The 19,175-nt window shown below is 28.3% G+C and overlaps 1 protein-coding gene across 9 annotated transcripts in view; it reads right to left on the bottom strand.

The window, feature by feature from the left end:
• Positions 1-6,421, bottom strand: part of LOC106789494 (tropomyosin) — a 38,995-nt gene extending 32,574 nt beyond the window's left edge. For all 9 annotated transcript variants that reach the window (XM_014753740.1, XM_014753745.1, XM_014753742.1 and 6 more), the window contains exons 1-3: positions 6,315-6,421; positions 609-764; positions 229-354 (exon numbers count right to left, since the gene is read on the bottom strand). In XM_014753740.1, coding sequence (XP_014609226.1) covers positions 229-354; positions 609-722 — 240 coding nt within the window. In that variant the 5' untranslated portion in view covers positions 723-764; positions 6,315-6,421. The remainder of the gene's footprint in view (positions 1-228; positions 355-608; positions 765-6,314) is intronic.
• Positions 6,422-19,175: the final 12,754 nt, after the last annotated feature.

Genomic DNA, 19,175 nt, shown 5'->3' with positions numbered 1-19,175 from the left:
CGAAGCGACATCTACTTTATCGAGGAGTACAGTCGGTAAACGCAACTAGCGCGAACTGGTGGAACATATTTTTACTACCTGCCAGTTTCAAAATTTTCATCATTTACTTACGTAATTAAATTTTTTTCTTTATTTAGTAGTTTTTTTTTGTTTCAGAATTTTCTTCCAGATGATAACCGATGTTGGGACGACGTAGCTCGATTAAAATTGGTACTGATGTGTACTTACGTTCTGAAGGGCCTTATCTTTCTCTTCCAATTTTGCATTAACTTGCATAAGAGCTTCCTGGGTCTGATCGAGCTCGTTCTCGATGGTTTGGATCTTCTTTTGCAACGCACGTGCTTCTTCCTCAGCCTAAACGATAAAATTTATGATTATTATTATTGATATTATTATTATTTTTATTATTATTATTATTATTATTATTATTATTATTATTATTATTTCGATACTTCATTTACTCGAATGCATATTTTTTTGATAAAAAAAAAACGTATTCCGAGAAGAGCAACCGGTATTTTATAATTGCATCATTAAAATGTAATTTTTTTTTTTTTTTTTTCTATTTTAAGGATCGATGATAATTAAAAAGATTTAACGATACTAACCTTCTCAGCACGTGCATTGGCATCGCGAGCCTGTTGTTCGCAGAGCAAGGCGCGATCTATCGCACTCTCCTTCTCGAACTTCATTCCCTGCATCTTCTTCTTGATCGCGTCCATGATGCTACTTTTATTGGCTCACTCCTTGGTTACGATAAATATCTGCTTGGAAAAAAAATTTCTCATATAATTTGTAATTATTGTCGAAATTATTTGTTATCGAAATAATCCAATAATTTAATTATTGCTCTTTTATCGCAGTCTTAAATCATTAAAAAAAAAAAATGTTCATTTTCATATTACATTAATAAATACTTAAAATTTTCTAATATACAATATACTTATATATAATAAATAGATTAATTTAAAATTCATTGTTTAAAAGTTTCAAACTCCACAATCCACTTTTGTGTGCACACAAAATTCACACAATAACATTCATTACATAATAAAAAAAAAGAAAGATCAGAAGATAGAAAAAATTGCATTTCTATTATCTTTCAATACATTTTCTTACTTCATATTTGTTCTATCTAAAAATAAATTACAAAATCAGGAAGCTAGAATATCCTATGAAAATCATTGTTGCATTCAAATTTTCGAATTGACGTGTAAAATTGGCGAATGATTGTATAAACAATTATATAGATTAGCATTCTATTAATAAAATCGAACGTATTAGATTCGATAGAATCGAATTCTCCTTTTCTTAGATTTTCTTCTTCCTCTTCTTCTTCTTGTGTTTTATTCGATAGAATTTCTGTTATAGAAAGAATAAGAGATCTTCCAAGTTCGAAGTATAGTCCTGGCTGTTGTTGGCTTCGGAGAGCTATGGTATGCGCGTCGTCGTCCTCAGGAGCGCTCCAAGGAGGAAAATAAAAGTCAGCAGCGGCCGCATTCAGGTTTTATCCGATCGTTTCTCCGAGCTCTGGCCACAGCTCGCTTAAGCGGCCAGTAATCGACGTGCCCGCAAAGAAACCACTTCTACGATCTTTCTTCCACCCTTTCTTATATTCTTTTTTTTTCTTCTTTTTATAACTTTTATTTATTTATTTTCTTTCTTATATACTTTTAATGCTTTCCTAATTCTCTTGTATATATTATACATTTAATTATAAAATTATTAATAAATTAATTTTCGAGGTGCCAGATAAAAAATTAATACACAATCTGACTGTTTTTGTTTATTAAATAAAAATAATATATATTACAAAATATATTTTTATATATATATGTAAATATATTGTTAATCATAAAAGGTTGGTTATCAAGTGTTTCTAGGTGATATTAAATGCTAATTTATTTTTAGTTTAATTTATAAGATTGCAAATACACACCGGAGTGTATAAAAATTTACTAAAGTTAGCAATTCATTTTGAAAATCACTTACAAACTTTTAACCTATCCTATAAAATATTTTTGTTATTTATATTTTTATTTAATTTTCATATATAGAAAAAAGAATATAGGAAAAAACATCTTGAATGAAATAATGATTATTGAAGAAAATATATTAGTATTTTTGTCGTACCCTAAATTCGTTAGATTGTATTCATAATCTGATAAGACTTGATACGTCTAAGCAAACAAATTTGGTTTCTTTCTCCCTCTCTGTCTATCTCTATTCGTGTTTCTTTATTTTATCAGGCACTCCGAAACTAGTTCCCTCGAAACTAGCAGACTATATATATTTGCATCATTCATAGCGTATTTTTAAACTGAGAACGGCCGTGTTCCTTGCTCTCGAATATCGCGTTCCTGCTTTCGAAGCGAGCTCTCGTTCGCGCGCGGAACGTAAGAAGTACATTGGCGTATCACACGATAGATCTCTCTCGTGTTAAACAGAGCGAAATTTTTTTACTTTTTTTTTCATTTTAATTCGTCATCCTAATTCCCCTTTAACCGTTAGTACAAATCCAAGAACAAAAAAAAATTAAAAAAAGAAGAAAAAAAAAACACAAAAACAGAAAATATCGAAATCGATATCGTCGTTGATTTATTTCTTCGATTTGTCGATCGAATTTTTTCTCGGTCGGATAATATTTTAACTCATTTTATTTTGTTTTTTATCATCCTTAGTACGCCAATGCGAGAGAATATACACGCATATCCGCGTCACTGGTTTATGCGCGAGCGAATGTGCGCGATTTCGAACGAACGAACGAACGAACGAACGAACGAGCGAGCTGCTTTTGCTGCTGCTATTGCTTTTGCTGTTGCTGGTAATCAGAGATGCCAGGCTTCTCAACGAGGAACAGAAAGGACATCGAGCTTCCACAACGTGTCTTAGAGGAAAACAGATATACTGGGATATGGAGGAGGATAGTCCGATAAGAATTTGCTTTGCTTTCGCTTTTGCACGGAACTTTCATTTAATTCCTGTTCTCTTATTTTCATTTTCTTATCTTCGTTCATTTTTCATCTCTGGAGTCGAATTCACTCAACCGATTATAAATATGATTGATTTTAATTCAAATTAAAAAACGTATTCCTATAGGAAGATTTGCATATTCGATCGAATCAAATAAAAAAAAAGAAAATAAAAAGAAATGATTTTTAAGAAAACATACGTGCCGGTAATTATTATAATAGTAACTTGGGTCACGAAAAATATAATACAAATTTAATTGATGATTTGTTTTACGATATAAATAATTTCAATATATGGTCAACCAAATAATAATAATTTTCATTAAAAAAAAATAAATTCAATAAAATTCAATGCAATTCTCCGTGACGATGAACTAAAGAAAATATGAAAAAAAAAAAAAATAAAACAATGAAATACAAAATATACGAGTACGATTATTTTTTTGCATTTTCTTCGGGAAGGGGTGGTGGTGGAGGGGGGGGGTTTAAGAAAGAAAGAAAAAATAATTCGAGACGTATATATCACGAGAGCTCGATCCAAAGTGCGTGCATCGCGACCGAGGGTTATTTATAAGTGCAAGAGGGAGGTGAAGGAGGAAGAGGAGGAGAAGGAGGAGGTGAAGGTGGTGAGGAGGGTGGTAGGAGAGATCGTTACCGCCTGCCGACATCGGACCATTTCGGGTTACGCACAGCGAAGATCGACCCTCGGTGTCTCGTTACATCCGCGCGATATATGATTTTCTCGAAAAAGCGACATTTTTGCACCTCTTCTCAATTCGGGTTACGATCTGCAACGATTTTCTTTAATTTTACACGCGAACAATTTCATTATTTCTCAATTCAATTTACAAATTATAAACTAGAGAGAAAATATAATTTTGTACTAAATAATTCGATATATGAAATTATTATAATTATTATAATTATTATAATTAACATAGGTAAAAGTAATTTAATTATTTTTTTTGTTTAAAATTATTACGACGATTAATTGGACGAACGTTTGAATTTACATTGTTTCTTGTTACATTTCATCTTATATAGTATTGCAAAATCTTATTTTTTATATAGTGATATAATAATTAAAAAAAAAAGAAATTTATTTTCGATTGAAAATTTTGAAATTTCGATCGACTTTTACGTAACCAATCGATCGTTACAAAATCATTTTCTTGTATTTTTTCCCTTGTTCGAATCGTGTTCTCGTTTTTGGCAAAAGTTCATGATTAGCAAAAAAATATATATTTATATACATCGAAATCGGGTCGATTCGGAGTAACTCGAGCTCCTTCGCCGAGCTATGTTTGTATACGCATGCTAAAACCAAAAAAAAAAAAAAATAAATAAAAAAAAATAAAAACTAAAAAGAAAAAGAAGAGAGAAGAAAGATCTTGTGAGTCATAATAATATACCACCGATGATATCAAAGAATTTTATATTCAATTCTCGAACTTTTTCAAATCCAACTTTCCAACACATAATCCAAAACATATTAAAAATTATCTTTAAACAAAATTATTCAAAAAGAATTGATATTTTATAATTAAAAAAAAACATATGCAAGTATTGAGATCAGTGAACGTCCGATTTCTATATCGAACAAGATCTCGACCTTGTTCAATCTCGATCATAAACGAAGGATACGTATGTGCATACTTAAATCTCAAGGACCATCTCAAACACGAATAAAAAATTTCCAATTCAACTCTTCCCTCTCCCTCCCTCCCTTTTTTTCTTTTTCTTTTTCTTTTTCACGTTTCGAATACTTCAGACTCTCCTACGTTGTACATAAGTTTTTTTTTTCTTTCACAACGAGATGCGAGTTTGCACGTTCGAGAATTCCATAAGCTCGTTGATCTATCTCTTTCTCTCTCATGCATTCCCTTTCTTTCTTTCTTTCTTTCTTTCTTTCTCATTCTTATGCTCATGACTCAAGTTTTAACCTAACAAACTGAAGAATATTCCTGATCGGTTTCACTTTCTTTCAAAATGATTCATCTTACATCCTTTTACTGTACTTTTAATTTTTTTTTTTTTCAATATAAATTCTTGGAAGTTGGTCTAAAGTTTTATTAAGTTAGTTCAATATTAGGTAAAATAGAGAATGTTCGAAGTTAGGTAAAATATGGGAAGCTAACTTAATAATTGGGTAACTGTTATTTTCTTTTAGAGATTGTATCACTTTAATTTTTCGTTTTGGAAAAGAAAAACAGAACTTTGATGCTAATGAGAAAGAGAAGAAGAAAATGAGAGAGAGAGTGTAGGAGACCAGAAGATCTGGTCATATCTTAGAAAAAGACATCCTGTTCTAGAGGAACAAGTTGAAAAGGAAAAAGGGAAAAATACTTATTGATGGATACTGATGATCTTTTGGAGATTTCAATGCCATCATCTTCTTTCCAGCTGAATGCTAGATCGGATGTTGGCTAAATAAAAATTATAGCAACCTATTGGTTTTTATGTCAAAGGTATACGGTTAAACGAAGAAGAGGAAGAAGACAGAAAAAGCCTGGGAAGAATTATTGAATCGAGTCTGGGAAACGGTTCCTATCTTTGGTTTCTAGAAAACCTCTGGGATTGAGATAGCATGAGTGGGGTTCTACACGAGTATCCTCAACGTAAGGAATGATGTAGCTGAGGTATGCTGAAGTTGCAGGTTCGCAACGAAAAGATTAGGAACAACTTGACTTCGAGGAAATCACACAGTTGCCAGAACAAATTCGAAATTGTTCCGAGCAATTTTGAAAGCGTATCAAAGTCGTTTTAAGCTATGAAATGTGAAGATGACTAATATGATTTAAAACAACTGCCGATGAACTATATTCCACATTGATTTTTAAATCATTCTTTTGATATTGTAAAACTTGGAATCTTTTACAATATTCATTTTCTTATTTTTTTCTATTATTTTATGCATTTTTTGATCTACTTAAATATATTAACACACACACATACACAATATTGAATATATGATTAAAATATATACAAAAATACACATAAATCACGTAATATACCTACTTTAGTCGTTTAATCCTCTTTCGAATAAAATAATGAAAGATTTTCCAATTATTAACAATCACTTCTAGATATACTATTGCACGTTAGTTATTTTTAGCTGGCTTTAATATCACGTAATATATATATTTATATACATACATACACACATTTACATATACACGTACTGTACACACATTATTTACAGTGTATACGTACATGTATATATTTTTTAATATCAATTATCTTATTTCTTTCAATTTCTTTGTGAACAAAGTAATAAATAAAGAAAAAAAAAAAAGAAAACAAAAAAAAAATTTAAAAAAGACTATGCACGTGTGTACTCACACTGAGTAAACTCAATGGGGGGGAAAGAAGAATTTTCTCGTTGTCGTCCGGTTGAGTTGTGTTCGAGCTAAGAGCAAAGACACGACTGCCGGTGTAGACGATACTCGAACTTACCGAGAACCTAACTCCCACCTTCTTCCTCGCGTTCTTCTGAGGACTCCACATGTATACACACATCTATGAAAACATATACAGAGATAGACGAATACCGAAGACTCTTCATGTATACGGTATCTACAAAAATATAAGCGTATACAGAAAAACGAGGATTATGCATGTGTACACATATTTAGAAAAATACGCACACACGCATATATATACGCATACATATTGAAGAATCCACAAGTAAACGTACGTTTATGAAAATGTATATACACGCGTATACGTACATACATACATACTTAAATGTGTTCGTTTATTGAGGAATCTGCACGTATACACGCACATGTATGAAATATACAAATATGTAAAAATACACAGACACAGACGTGCGTTCGCGTGTATACTTGCTTGTCTTTGCTCTACAGAGTAAGTGTTCCTATCTCTTCTCTTCCTTTCTATCTTTCTATCTTCCTATCCTTTTTTTTTTACTTCATCCCTTCCTCTTCGTTATCGTCTTCCTCCTTTCTTCCTTCCTTCCTCTTTCTACCTCATCTTGGAGAACGTGAAAACGTATACCATTGAGTATCTTTAGAATCATCCCGAGATTTCTATTAGAATTCTATTTCAAAGAGCTAGCCAAGAATTTAGAAACTTCGTTATCATGATTTTGCGATTCTTGTTTTGCCAAAGTCAAAGTCAACAGTTTCCTTTTTATGTTAGTTTATTTTCAATTTCATATTATTGGGGAATATTTTAATTTTAATTTTCATTGGAAATGAATTTATAGATTTCCAAAATATTTGTCTCAAATTATCAATTAATTTAAAAACAATCAATTTTCAATGAAATTCAGACGGAAATTCCGTATTTGTTAATTGTAAAACACATGAATTATTTTTTAAACGAACTCGCGCGAGATAATAATATTCATTTATTAATAATTATAATTGATTTAAAATTAATTTGAAAATATTGAATAATAAAACGAATTCGATCTTCGCTATAGGATGTTTTACGATAGATCACAGAGCGTGCCTTATAATGTCAGCGCATATCCCAATTTCGAGGTTTATAATTAGATCGAGAAAATGGCAGCCAGTGAACGAGAGCGTATTCTCGAAAGATTCTCAAACGTTTTACCCACGTATAATTCTTACAAAATAACACGTTTCGGCCATTTTGAAAATATTTCCAAACCATCCAAATTTTCTTTTCAATATAAATAACCACCCAAAGCGCAATAAAATAATAGAAAAAAAAAAAAAGAAAAAACAGAAGCCAAATCTCGAATGAAAATAATAATCGAATCAAAATTAATTATAATAAAAATAAACAAATAAATACTAGAGAGTATCGATATCTAAAAAAAAATACAATCTATAAATCGGACGATGATAATTTTGGCATTGGGGTCAACCTGATCTCCTTGAGTCATCATCATCATCGTCGTCGTCATCATTATCATCATCTGGTGTCATGGTAAATCGGGAATGAGTCGTACGTTTTCAAAGCTTTGCACAAACATACAAACACATACATATACTATACCACGTAACGATTACTCTTGTAGATAATATCCAGATTAATCTAAAACGATACGATACGATACGATCTAATAATATCGATTCATCGAAGCTATATCATTCTTTTTCCTCTTATTTATTTATTTTTTTTTTCATTCATCGGCTCGAACACTTCCAGAAAAGGTTATCCTTCTGTAAGAAAACAAAAAATAAAGAAAAAAAACAGTGTGAAAGACAATCGTACCGATAAGACATATCTTTTTGATATGGTATACAATTTTTCCACGTAATTTAGTTAATAACAGGAGAAAATTATTATACTTTTTTTTCTGCTTTCTTTTTTTTTTTTTTTTTTCTATCACATCTTACAATAAACATCTTTAAATTTTCTTTCACCATAGTGACTAAATTTTATTATTCCTCGAAAACGTTACATCTTGCACGCACAGTCATCGGTCCGGTTCACTACCGTATATGGGAAAAGTAGGTAAGGGTCCTTCCGTAGCCTTGACTCATNATCGTACCGATAAGACATATCTTTTTGATATGGTATACAATTTTTCCACGTAATTTAGTTAATAACAGGAGAAAATTATTATACTTTTTTTTCTGTTTTTTTTTTTTTTTTTTTTTTTTAAATTCGATTTCTTCAACTGTTCGCTTATCGTATGCGATACGTTTTGCGTAAGATCGAAAACGTTACATCTTGCACGCACAGTCATCGGTCCGGTTCACTACCGTATATGGGAAAAGTAGGTAAGGGTCCTTCCGTAGCCTTGACTCATATAAATGTGTATAGATATGTTATATGTATGTATGTGTGTATGTTTCGTTAGTAATGGTACACTCCTCTTGAAGAGATTTTACTTGTATTTATAGGTTTTCTCGTATTAAATGAACTTGATCTTTGAATACCACACAATTTATTTTCAAATAGAAAGAAAAAATATATTAATCTATATCACTATTTATGATCAACGAGTAATAATAATAATATAATTAATACAATAATATAAATTTGTAAAAAAACAGCATATATTAAAAGTAACGAGAGAAAAAAAGATGACATTAATAATATTTAATTATATTTTTTCGAAACAGTTTCGATTTGTAATTGAACGTAATTTTTAGCAAACCTTCTTGTAATTTAATAATCTACAATAATTAAAAAGGGTCTAATCGTATTTGGAGATAAAGCAATTAATTTCAATAATTTATTTGGACAACTTTTGGCCTACAATTTAAATCTTACAAAGCGACATCAATGAAAGATCGTAATTAATTAATTAATTAATTAATTAATTAAAAATTAGTCGCCACACTGTTACCTACCTTCTTAAGAATAAAATCTAACGTTGGATAATCCTTCCGTCCTAATTTTACGCTTGATCGAGCCTTCGTAAGCAAGTTGAGTCACCTCTTTCTTCGTTAGCTTAAACGTCGTTAATTTTGCTATTAAAGTTCCTCGAGTGTGGGCTCGCGTAACGAGCCAACATTGACATTATAACGATCAAGATTATGACGAAGATGATGATCATCGTGATAATAAATATAAAAATAATAATATAATAAAATAATATCGAGAGATAAATAATGAAAATTATTATATTTTACAACTTACCTGATTTCGTTCGTGAATAATGGAAAGAAAAATTTGGATTTTTATTTAAACGCTGATAGGAAAAATATGATAAGGAATTTCTTGAGTTATACGTACGAAACAAAAGAGGAAAGTAAATAAATTAATTAATTAATATATACGATCAATATAAAACGAATCGTTTTCGGCGTTAAAATAAATAGGACGCAACCAATAATTTATTCTTTGTTATCGTACATCGTTGTGTGCTTGCCATATATTTTATCGTATATATATATATATATATACACACACGTATACATGTATAAGTATATACATATACATATTTACAATGATATATGATAATTAAACACGAACAAAATAAATAAATAAATAAAAAAAAGAAACATGTGCGAAAGAACAAATTTTTACAAACATAATATTTTGATCTCAATATATTGTTTTATTTCGTGGGTGAGGGCAAGGGGGGGGGGAGGGAGGAATTTTGCACGATAATTCTTTAATTTTAAATATAAATATTTATTATATGTATATATGTATAGATAAATCTTTCTCTTTCGTACATGCAATTAATATCTTTTACTTATTCTTTTTTTTTTTATCTTTATTTACACGATAAGAGTAAAAAAGCGAACAAACTTCACGTAAGAAACGCTCGAAGTCAAGCGTATCCGGAGTTCTCGCCATTTTGTTTTATTTCTTTTTGTTTTTTTAAATCTTACGTTTGTTGTACAAACGTTGATATGATTTTCACATTGTTTGCTTAATCTTATTCTCTTTTTATATTTTTTTTCTTCTCGACACAAATGTATCGAATCATTTTTCAGATCAACCGAAATTTGATATTCCACCGAAATTTGCTATTCGCGAATAGTATAACAGGTAGAATAAATATTTTTAATATGAGATTCATCGATTCGAATATCAAACAAAATAATAATCATAGATGTTGACCAATCGAACAGATATTATTTTTGTTAGTAATGTAGTTTTTTTTATGAATTTTTATATTTGGTCAAGGTCTATGATTATATCGATCATCTCAAAACAAGATCATAGTTTCCTTCTTTCCTTTCTTTTCTATTTTTCATCTAATTACACGCACACACATAATCGAGACGAATTAAATGACGATCCTGAGAACGATCATCAAGTTTAATATCGTTCGTTACGCTTTCCCCGAGATTTATGATCAATTTTTATAACGCATTTCCTTGAATTAAAATACATTTTTATCTCAATCTCAATTTTCTCGATCTCGGCGAAGATTTATTCGATCTATCGCGGAAAAAAAAAAGAAGAAAAAACGTGATGATGATAATAATAATAATAATAATAATAATAATAATAATAATAATGATAACAATAAAGAACAAATGCGAACGCACAACCTTAATTTTAATACTGACGCGATTTTTGTGTGTGGAATTTATGACAGAAAATGGGCATAAAAATTCTAAACGTATCAACAAATTTTTTTTTGAAATATAAGTGGGCTCGTAGTTTTGCAATTTAATAAAAAGAAAAAAAATTTTGATTCAAATGTTTGGAAAATGAAGAATATATTTTTTTGTTTTAAATTACCTAAGTATTTTTACGGGCCCGTTCCCCCCTTTCTTTATCATTTTAATATAAAATCCATCCTCGCAAAATTTAATGCAGTTGAAATGCGTTTATTAGAGAGACAAATATTGGAAGACAGAATTCATCAATTTTTAATATTTTAAATATGTAATATATTTATTTTCAATATCTAATATGTAATTATATATGTTAACAAATAAATTTCTACGAAAATTTAATAAGAAATAATTTGTACTTATTTTTTCAATCACTCTTCAAATAAATTATTTGAATAATAAAAAAAAAAAAGCAATATGAGAACTTGAAAAGTTAAACTTTGGATTATTCTGTCGTCCAATTCTCATTTCTTCTCACCATAGTCTCTGAGCGCGCGCGCGCGCGCTCTATTAATTATATTAATTATATATATATTATTTAATATTCTTACGCGAAGAACACGTTTGGTGTTCTTAAAAAGAAAAAAAATCAATTTTAATAAATAATACGATAGATCTCTATTTTTTCCTAATTCTTTTTCGTTTCTTTTTCCATCTTTTTTACTTTCATATTATTTTTCATTTTCCTTCTCTAATGAATTACATTTTAAATAAAATGTAAAATAATACGAAATAAAAAAAGAACGCGAAAGAGAATACCTCACAGCTTCAACTTAATTTTCCTATAATGATCAATATACAAAACTTTTTTCAATTAATATCTAAAGAAATATCGACTCACAATAAATATCAATATTTTACATTGCAACTTACGACTTCTTCGAATTTCACTTTTAGATTTGTCTTTTCGTATTATTTTTTGGAATCTTTTTTCTATCTTTTTATAGTCTTTTAATTTTCCTTACCCTCTTTCTTTCTTTTATCTAAAATTTATCTTCGTTTCGCTCTTCTACAGGTGGGTCTGAAAAGGGTGAACAAATAAAAACGAAAGAAGGTTGAGAAATTAATAGAAACGATTGAAACAAAAAATTAAAAATAAAGTGTGTGCCGAGGGTAATAATAAAAGTTCAATTTCAAGTGACAGTAAATCACGAGTTTTTTTTCCATGAATATCAAATGTTATAATTTTTATCAATTGTAAAAATAAAAAATTGCATTGTGAGAAAAATGAAATTTGATTATGTCCATAAAAATTGTACAGTGTCACGACAAACCAAATTCGTGATATTTAATGTCACGTGAAATCGAACTTCAAAAACATTTCGTAAAAAAAAAACAGGAAAGGTTTGAGATACATATAAAGCAAAACAGAACAAAAAAAAATTAAATAAATAAATAAAAGAAAAGGATGGAAAAGAAAGGAGAAGAGAGGTGGAAAGAAAAAAAAGGGGAGAGGAATATCAACATTGTTAGTGAGTTCACTTTCAAACACACTTCAGTTCATTTGGTCAGCAATTTAAAATATTTTTGACCAATATTTTCTATAAAATATAGATAATTTAATTTAAATATTAATAAAGAATATTAAAACAAAAAAATGCTAACTCAATAATATAATAAATATTTCATTTTAAAATGTGCTATATATATATATATCAAAAATTGACACGAAAATGACGAGCGAGACAGACAATGATTGGTGCTTCAAATCTTAAGAATAATCATTGCTTTATTTAAATGATGATAATGATATTGGTAAATGACGGTGACGATAATGATTAATAATATTAATAATAATGTATAATAGAGTAATATTCACATTCATATTGTTTCGAGTATCTCAATCAGATTATTTTACAGTCGTATTGCATGTGCATTTTTTTTCCTCTTTTCTTTTCCTCCTTTTTTTTTTTTTTTGTTAATACTAAACGCAATGAGATACATAGACTCGTTTAGAGAGCGCATAAATAATAAATTACAAAATTAATTAATAATCTTTCTTTTTTTTTTTTGTCAAATAGTACATTGCACATAATGGAAAAGCATCGGAGAGACGAAGAAACCAAACTTTGATTCCAATTTCAAAACGAAATTTGCAAATCTTAAATGTGAGTTAAAAGTTCATAGGCTGGTAATTATTTTTATTACAAAAGGAAAGACTTTGAAGAATCTTGCGAAAAGAAGATATTTTAATTTATAATTGAATCATCTACAAATTTTTAACTCATTTTATATGAATTGAATAAATTGGACAATTTTATCTTCATCTCTTCGAAAGCAAATACAATTTTATTTTTATATGTCTTTTTTTGTTGTGTTAATTATATAATTAAGCGTTTTATTAATATCTTCGGGAAGTTGCAATTTTTCTCGTACAATTTTCGTAATATGCAATTTGTAATTCGTTAACTCGTATGGAAACGAATAATGGTGTTTTTTTTAACTCGTTAAAACTTTATAGGAAAAACACATGCGCTTATAATATTGTAGCAAACGATTTTTATGTATGTAATTATGTATATATGTATGTATGTACATGTGGTACACATGTTTTTTTGCCAGTGTACAAGTAAACATGATAATATATAAATTACATCCTATTTATACATATATTTTTTTCCCGCGAACTTATAATCACCATTATCTTATAATTCTAATGAAAAAGATAACATTAGAATTCTAAATAAAAAGATAAAATAAAAAGAGAAAAAAATAAACGAGAAAAATGAAATAAATACGAATATAATATAAATAGTAAAAATAATAACAATAATAATAATAATAATAATGATATTAATAATAACGATAATAAAAATTGAAGATAAAAAAATTAGAGAAAAGATAAAAAGAAGAAGAATTAAAAATAATTTAAAAATGCTTGAGCGTCGTTGAGAAATTAGAAATATCGTCAATTCCGAAGGAACACGCTTGCCTCGTCAATTTTTATTGATTTATTTATTGACTTATTTTAATCACGAATCAAGCTTGCCAACACGCCTTAAAGGAAGCATAAAAAAGAGATTCTTTTGCGATGCGTTCGCAGTTGAAAATAAAATTATTTGTCTAATGATTCATACACATTTAAGTAGATATGTCCGGAATAAGATATTCCAATTTGGAAAGGGGAACAATTTTAACCGTCCTTGAAGGTATTACAAACGGACATGATTCTTCTTTCCAGAAATTTTCAACTAATTATTATAATAAATAAAAAGAGAATAACATTCGATCACAAAACCGATCTCATTCAATTAATTTAAAATATAAATCACATATATTAAGAGATTACACATTGTATAAATATAATGAGGAATTCATTTTGATTTAATATCTTTTTTTTAATTCGTCATTATTTTTTACAATAATCTAATTTAAATTGCAAAAGTAATGATAAACAATTTCAAAATAATCGTTTTGAAATATTTCTCTCTTCCTATTCATCATCATTTTAGCAACGATTTAATATTTATACTTTTTTTTTTCTTTTCTTTATTTAAATTGTTTGAATTAGATCGGATTAAGAGAAAAATGATTGTCTTGTTCTCATCCTAATTATAAAATAATGATCATCGTAATTAAGGTTCTCGACGTCGTACGTTGAGTGCCCTTTGCATGGTTTTCATGATCGCGACGTGATTCGAGCTGGTGCGTTTCAGACTGGTCCTCAAGTGTCGATACATTGAGAAGGATGATCTCTGCTCCAATTGAATAGATTGACCATCCCCTCCACCACCACCAACACCAATACCACGAACATTCATCTGGCTCGTACGTTTCTGAAGTTTTCGAGAGCACAAAACAAATCAAACATTTCAACTTAACCTTCTGTGATACATTTTTTTTATCTTTCATTTGCTTTTTTTTCCTTTTTTTTTTTTTTTTTACAATTTTTTTTCTTATTTTTTTTATTGATAACAACAAAATACGAAATTTAAACGATCGCGTTCGTTAACAAAGTTCAAGGATCACAAAATATGAGACATGTTTACATAAAAAAGGAAATTTGAAAAAGATTGGTAAACAAAACGAAAGTTAATATCTGCAGATAAAGAGATAGACAAAGATAAAGATGGAACAGGTGTGAGTAATTAAAGCAAACATCGATAATGAAAAACACAGAAGGTTAAGGCTCTCGAGATTTTTAACCTTTGACGTCATTTCGACGTATTATAAAAAGAAGGCACACATCACGCATACACATACGTATGAGAACAAAGAGATACAAACAAAATTAGATAAGGGGTAATCGCATTAAATCAGCCGATTATTATAAGTGTGATCTAAAGCATTATAAATGACAACATTGATCAAAATATTTTTGTTATGAAATGAAATTAAAAAAACAAATAATTGTTTCAAATTATTATGAGATTTATATTTTATTTTACAAGAACAAATAATTTTTTTTTGTAATTATTACATACAACAACAAAATTATTGTGCACACAAAAATATAAACTTAAGTCCCCTCTTTCCCGTATCTCTCTGATTGTGTATTATTATAGACAAAATAATGTTTAACAAATAAAAACAACTTAAAGAATTTATTGAAATTAAAAATATCATGCATGATTCATAATTAGATCACTATCATAATAATCAACTCAAAAATGTTTACATTTAGATGTCGACACATATTTTTATAAATATGTTAACTTTAATAATAATTAAACTTAGGGGGTGAAGGGGGAAGACCAAGCAATGGGTGTTGGGGGGTTCCATGGACAGAAGAACATGCCAGTTTAATACTTTCGGGAAGAACATCAAAAATTGTCATAAATTATAACGATTAATGATTCGAATGAGATAATGCGTCGAGAAATAGCGAGCGATAATCGATTATATCGAATTTATATTTAAATATATCTTCGATGTTATTTTATTCATATTATTTAAGAAAAAGTATCAACTCTTGGATCGTCTATCGATCATTTTTAATTATTTCAACTTTATAATCGAATATAATTATTAAACGAAAATAATTATTGTTCACACACACACACAAAATTTAAATTATAATATAATATAATCGAAGACGAGCCAAATGGCAAAACTTTTCCTGCCGAAAAGTGTTAATTATTTTTCATCTCGATATAATAATTATTATTTTTTTCTTCTTAATCGATTACACGAATTAATATAATCTATCTAATTTTTAATATAAACTAACCAATTAATTAATTAATAAGTAATAAGTAAAAAGATAATAGAAACATCGGTTTTTGTTAATTTGTTTTTCTTTCTTACTTTTTTTTTGTTGTTTCTTTTTTTTACATCGACGACTAGACAAATTACGTTTGCTATCGTTCGATAAAAAAATATTACGGCCTTTGGAAATCCTTTTTTTTTCTCTCTCTCTTTCTCTTTTATTCTCACTCTTTTCCTCTCTAATAATGAGTAAAGAGATTCGAGATTTTTTATTTTAATTTTTTTTAGAGCTAATTTAATTATTTATAGCCTAACGAGATAAAACACGTCGAAGAGATTTTTAACAAAGCTACGAATCGTTTTTAAAGCTTTTTATCTTTTTTTTTTTATGTATATTTATATATATATATATATAATAAATCCTCCTCTATGTCAAACATTAGGAAAAACACAGTACACATATTTTCTTGAAATGGAGAATATTTTCTTGTTTTCAACCCTTCGAAAAGCGACTAATAATTATTACGAACTCAAAGATCAGTTGTTACACGTTCACACGTTTTCGTTTTTTTCCAAAAAATGTTCACGTTCTACAACGATATATATATGTATAATAATTATTTATATATAAAAAAATGAAAGAAAAAATATTGGCAAGATTTATTATTATTATTATTATTATTATTATTATTATTATTATTATTAATATTTTTTCTTTTGTTTAAAAAGCTTCATATCTCTGAGATTAGATTAGTACGAATGCGACTAGAATTTTCTTTTTTTTTTGTTTCTCTAAACACCATCGACAACTACGAATTCTTTCGACAAAGCGCGTTCGACACTGAGAGATTTTTTTTATTTTTATTATACAATATACAGGGTGGGCTACAAAAGACTCTTCTCTGAACAGGTTCCATTGATTCTTAGATGATATTAAAAATTAATCCTTGAAAAAAATTCGTAAATCAAAATACTTTAAAAAATTATTTACGTAAAAACAAATACAAATATTGACACGCAACCATCTTAACAGTACGATATTGAAAATACGGCTTAGAATTTTGTAATTAGGACAAAAAATTAGCCTGAATATAATAATTAACTTTTGAAAATCATCTAAAAACTTTGGGATCAATCGAAAAACTTTTTCTTACCCACCCCGTAGATGTGTTTATTTATATGTGTGTATATATTATAAATATACAATATTTAATACGTACGAGTTGAACAACATTTTGGCCTTTTTTTCAATTGTTTTCTTTTCTTTTTCTTTTTTCTTTTTTTAAAGATTCAACTTTAATTTGTATTTTTTTTTGTTTAACGCGAAACCATCGTCAAAGACGATTAACTCTATGATTTGTAATGATGTTTTTAATAGTAATAATGATAATATAGTAATAATTATAAATGATGTAACAATAGCAATGCGACGATTATATTTTTTCATTTTTCATCTTTTGCTTCGCGCTACGAAATTTTACACATATAATTATTGTGCCGGTAATTATGACAGTGGTCTAAATAAAAAAAATTATACACCCTTGTATTGAAAAGAATTTCACATTCGTTTAATTTTTTTTGTTTTTTATTAGTTTAATCCACACTGCCGTAATTAATTACCGGATATTTTAAATACGGCACTAGAATTGATTTCACCTCTATTCCCCTTGTCTGTTATTCTTCTTCATTATTATTAATATTACTATTATTATTATTATCATTATTTTCACACACGATCTCTCACACCTCTCTATACTGCTAATTAAAAGTATTATCAGTATTATACAGATCGTATTTTTAATTGTCATCGATTGCTTATCGTTGATTAGGTGAGTGTGTTGAGTGAGTGAGTGAATGTGTGTGAATGTGCACTTACGAACAGCTAATTATAATCACATATACAGAGAAAGATACAGACATAACGTGAGACACACACATTTATATATATATACACATATATACGTAAAGTGGAATACATTAAACTAGGTCAGGACTTTTTCAATGCAACCCCTGACAATAGTAAACATTTTCTAGACTACTGAAAATTAATTTCAAATCAATTTGGCAACGTTACAAGTATTCTACGTCTCTGAGTTTATAAAAGGGAAGAGAAAGAAAAGATGGCGTAGAATTTATACCGAGAATTGAGAAAATATTTGATCGAATAAAAGGGGTTGTCTTCGAGTGGTAAAGTTTAAGAGAAAGCCCTGAACTAGATACAATATATTCGTAATAAAAATATTGGAGAATCAAAAGAGGGGTTCGTTCCACTTGTCTTTTTTTCTTTTTCTTCTTCTATTCTTTTTTCTATTTTTTTGTTTTGTTTTGTTTTTGTTAATATCGGTTAACACGCCATTACGATGAATGATGATCGAACAAACGTGCGCGAGTGCGTGGTTCTTCTATTTACAAATCGATACGCGCGTTTGGTTTCTTAATGCTTTTAATTTTTCTATTTTTTTTTTCTTTCTTCTTCTTTTTTATTAGCTTTTAATTTTTATTCAATCTTTTTTTCTCGTTTATGTTTTTCCTTTTCTTCTTCTTTTTTTTTCTTTTTGTTTCTTTATCAATTATTATAGGCCGACGATTTTTCGTTTCTTTTTTTTTTTTCAAGTATGTCCTGTGTATATGTGTGTGTGTGTTAATTATTTATTATAAGTGACATACTTTTTAACGAATTAATTTATTTTGTTCGCTTATGTCATTTAGATTATTCGCCATTCTTGTTCTGTGAAATTGATTAACAATTCGAGTGTCAATTGAATTTATTCTTATTTCAAGCATATAAAACATAAATTTAATGTAAATTAGAGGTGTACAGAAATATTCTATAAAATATTAGTTAATAAAAAATATTTTATGACACTCAAAACGTTAATTGGTGCTTCTCCTTTAATATAAGAAAAAAAAAATTAAGTACTCTCTCAAATTTAGAAAAAAAAAAACTAACAAATATGTTGAATCGTTGAGAAAGAAAGTCTTTGAGAGATAGAGAAAAATTATTTATACTAAAAATTATATATATAAA

Source organism: Polistes canadensis, unplaced genomic scaffold (genome assembly GCF_001313835.1).
Source record: "Polistes canadensis isolate GaletaPanama2010 unplaced genomic scaffold, ASM131383v1 scaffold_187, whole genome shotgun sequence".
In the NCBI taxonomy this organism is placed as follows: domain Eukaryota; kingdom Metazoa; phylum Arthropoda; class Insecta; order Hymenoptera; family Vespidae; genus Polistes; species Polistes canadensis.
Note: the sequence above shows the minus strand (reverse complement) of the source record. Positions and strands in the feature narration are given on the sequence as shown.